Below are 3,136 nucleotides of genomic sequence, written 5' to 3'. Positions count from 1 at the left end.
AGCTGTCAATTTAGTTCTTATTATAAAATCAAAGAAATCAATAAGCTACAGGGGAAGATACATGTACATTAACAGCAATAGGCTTCTTCTTTTGAGCCATGACAATAGTTTTCAAGAACAATGTCATGCAAAGTGAAAGAAACAATCCAAATAGGGTGTCTATATCCGATGAAAATTTTGGGTCCATTTTATTTCTGCTATAAGGAGTGATTTGTAGTCAGCATTGCATATTATTTAGCGTGCTCCCAGACTGAATCCCAGTCTTCGCTGGATATATTTAGTGCAAAATAATTTTCCAACATCTGTTAAATATTATCTGTCTCTTAGGATGGTCAAACTCAATATAACATAAATATGAGATACATATTTTTATCTTGTATTTTTATCAATATTTTCTCAATTACAGACTTTAGCGGTATACAAAGTAGTATTTTGCCTATATTCAAAATGTTATATTTAAAACATTATTATTTAAAATGTATAATTAAGTTAATTTCTGAGGGAAAATTAATAAGGTCGTGTGGCAAAAAAATATTTGTTCCTGTTTGATACTGTGACTTGACTTGACTGGTGTTGTTCGCTATTAGCTCCTTGTATTAAAGTTAATCTTGTTTATAAAGATAAATATGGGTTTATTATAGCCCACTCTGCCACTTAATTTCAGAGATCATTACAAATAAATTATTAAATGCTAAAACTGAATAAATTTAAATGAACAAACTTGGCAACTTGGCATCAACCATGTGAAAACAGGGGGTGCTGCAGCCCCCTCAGCACCCCTACTTCCTGCGTCCCTGCTCCCTACGAATTAATGCAGCCTCATCTACAGTGTCTGCATGATTAGGGTTAGGGTTAGGGAGTCAAATGCTCCTTTCTGAAACGGGCCTCAGGTGTGTGTCTCGTTATCGCCCCCTACTTAAAGGTGCAGTAAGTGAATTTTGCCAAACTCTGTTGATATATGAAAGCACCAAACAAACACGCCCATACCTCAACAGAGGCCCGTTTCAGAAAGGAGGTTAAGTGAAAACTCTGAGTATGTCCTGAAATGAGGGAAACTCTGGGTTTTCCCTTTCAGAATGGGAGGCTTTTGAAAGAGAGGTAACTTATACTCAGAGTCAGTTACCATGGTAACTTACACTGTGAACCTAACCTGGGGTGCGTTTCCCAAAAGCAGCTATGGTCGCAAGTTCCGTCGTTACCAATAGAGCTCAATGGAACGAACCACCATAGTTAGCTAACGATGCTTTTGGGAAACGCACCCCTGGTCGAGAGCAGGTTTTCTTTGGTAAACCCAGAGTTTTTTTTCAGTCTCCTCCCTCTTTTTAAAGCGCAAGCGATGTTTAAAGGGATAGTTTACCTTGAACTATCCCTTTAAATACCTCATTCATTCATTCACGCTGCAAAAATGCTTTCCTTAGTGAGTATTTTGTAATCTAAATTAAGTGCATTTTACTTAAAAACAAGAAAAATAATCTTAATGCAAATGGAAACAAGATTATTTTTCTTTCCCCATTGGCAGATAATTTGCAAAATAAAAATACACTTAAAAGACAAATAACCATACTGCTTATAGCTGAACTTGCTTCATTATTTATGAACTTTACACATATTGAACTAAATCAACACTAAACTGAATTGAGCTGAACAATGACACTATACTGTCTTGTTAGAGCTGATATACAGCACAAGTTTCCATCACTGATTCTGCTATTTTCCTGTTTATTACTGTGAATCTGCTTTGAAAAAAAAACTTTGTATAGACTTTGACTTGACTTATAGTAAAACAATATCATTTTTATTAAGCCACAAATTTAAATGCCCATATTAAAAATGAGATAGAATTTGACATTTACGCATTTGGCAGATTCTTTAATTCAAAGTGATGTATGATGCATTCAAATTATACTGTACATTATTCAATTTAAATATTGTATCCTTATAAGTTATGGTTCTAATGAAGGTGAATGAGACAAAGAGTTTTACTTACAGTAAAGTTTAAATTTCAGCAGCTGACATTTGACACACACAACATGATTGATATGCAAAGAAAAAAAGGGAGGATCTAATGGACCTCTTCTATGATATTTTATGCTGGTTTGAATCCTCTGTAAATCACCTTAATGAAAAACTGAAGCTTTTACATCATCAGTCGTCAGGGATATTTGTCGTCAAATGCTAAACGAACTGGTTTTACTTCTTTTCCTGAAGGAGAAGGAAATTACGGCTTTGTCTTTTGCAGTTTTCTTAACTTCAGTTCGATGCTGTTTGGCAGACCGTACTTGACCAGCTCCTGCTTTATCTGAAACACAGATGGACAAGCAGAACAAATTTCCCCATGTGGTCTATTTGAACCGTATTCTGTTTAAATATTCGTAGTAAGTGTGACGTACTTGCTGTAAAAATATTTCAGTGCTGCCACTCTGTGTCAGGTCTAAAAATGAGGAAAGTCTCACTCGAAATCCAACGACATTGTCTAAAGGGAAAAACACACAGACATCTAAAAACTCATGTGTATTTGTTGACACTAATCATACAAACACTATATGGGATTATATGAAATTTATCAAAACGTTATGTATAGATAAGACTTTTCAAGATGCTGTTTCTTGGTCCACTGTCCACCCTGAAGACCCATCGACCGGGAACAATGAAAATGTGATGTTTATCTGCTTACCCTCAGGGCATCCAAGATGTAGGTGACTTTGTTTCTTCAGTAGAACACAAACGGAGATTTTTAACTCCAACTGTTGCAGTCTATCAGTCGTATAATTCATGGCAATGGTAACAAAATCTATGAGAGTAAAAAAAAAAAACATGCAGACAAATCCAAATTAAACCCTGCGGCTCGTGACGACACATTGATGTCCTAAGACACGAAACGATCGGTTTGTGCCAGAAACCGAACAGTATTTATATCATTTTTTACCTCTAATACACCACTATGTCCAACTTCCTTAAGCTCGCGCACGGCATCCGGTGCGTGAGGTGTGTACGCGTTCTGGCGTAGTTTACGCAAGCGCCGGAAGGGATCTCTCGTGCGTATACGTCACTCATGGTTTACACAGTGCCCAAACATTGTAGGTACGACGGCTAATCAAAATGGTACTTACTTGCACTTATCCGGATTGTTCAAACC

General features: G+C 36.4%; 1 protein-coding gene across 1 annotated transcript in view; it reads right to left on the bottom strand.

The window, feature by feature from the left end:
- Positions 1–3,136, bottom strand: part of LOC107597756 (uncharacterized) — a 30,849-nt gene that overhangs the window by 13,026 nt on the left and 14,687 nt on the right. Inside the window, exons 6-7 of the mRNA XM_016288935.1 lie at positions 2,391–2,473; positions 2,223–2,299 (exon numbers count right to left, since the gene is read on the bottom strand). Of these exons, the coding sequence (XP_016144421.1) occupies positions 2,223–2,299; positions 2,391–2,473 (160 nt within the window). The remainder of the gene's footprint in view (positions 1–2,222; positions 2,300–2,390; positions 2,474–3,136) is intronic.

The sequence above is a fragment of the Sinocyclocheilus grahami genome, unplaced genomic scaffold, assembly GCF_001515645.1.
Source record: "Sinocyclocheilus grahami isolate Dianchi unplaced genomic scaffold, SAMN03320097.WGS_v1.1 scaffold236.1, whole genome shotgun sequence".
In the NCBI taxonomy this organism is placed as follows: domain Eukaryota; kingdom Metazoa; phylum Chordata; class Actinopteri; order Cypriniformes; family Cyprinidae; genus Sinocyclocheilus; species Sinocyclocheilus grahami.
The sequence above is the reverse complement of the archived record's forward strand: the minus strand, read 5'-3'. Positions and strand labels throughout refer to the sequence as shown.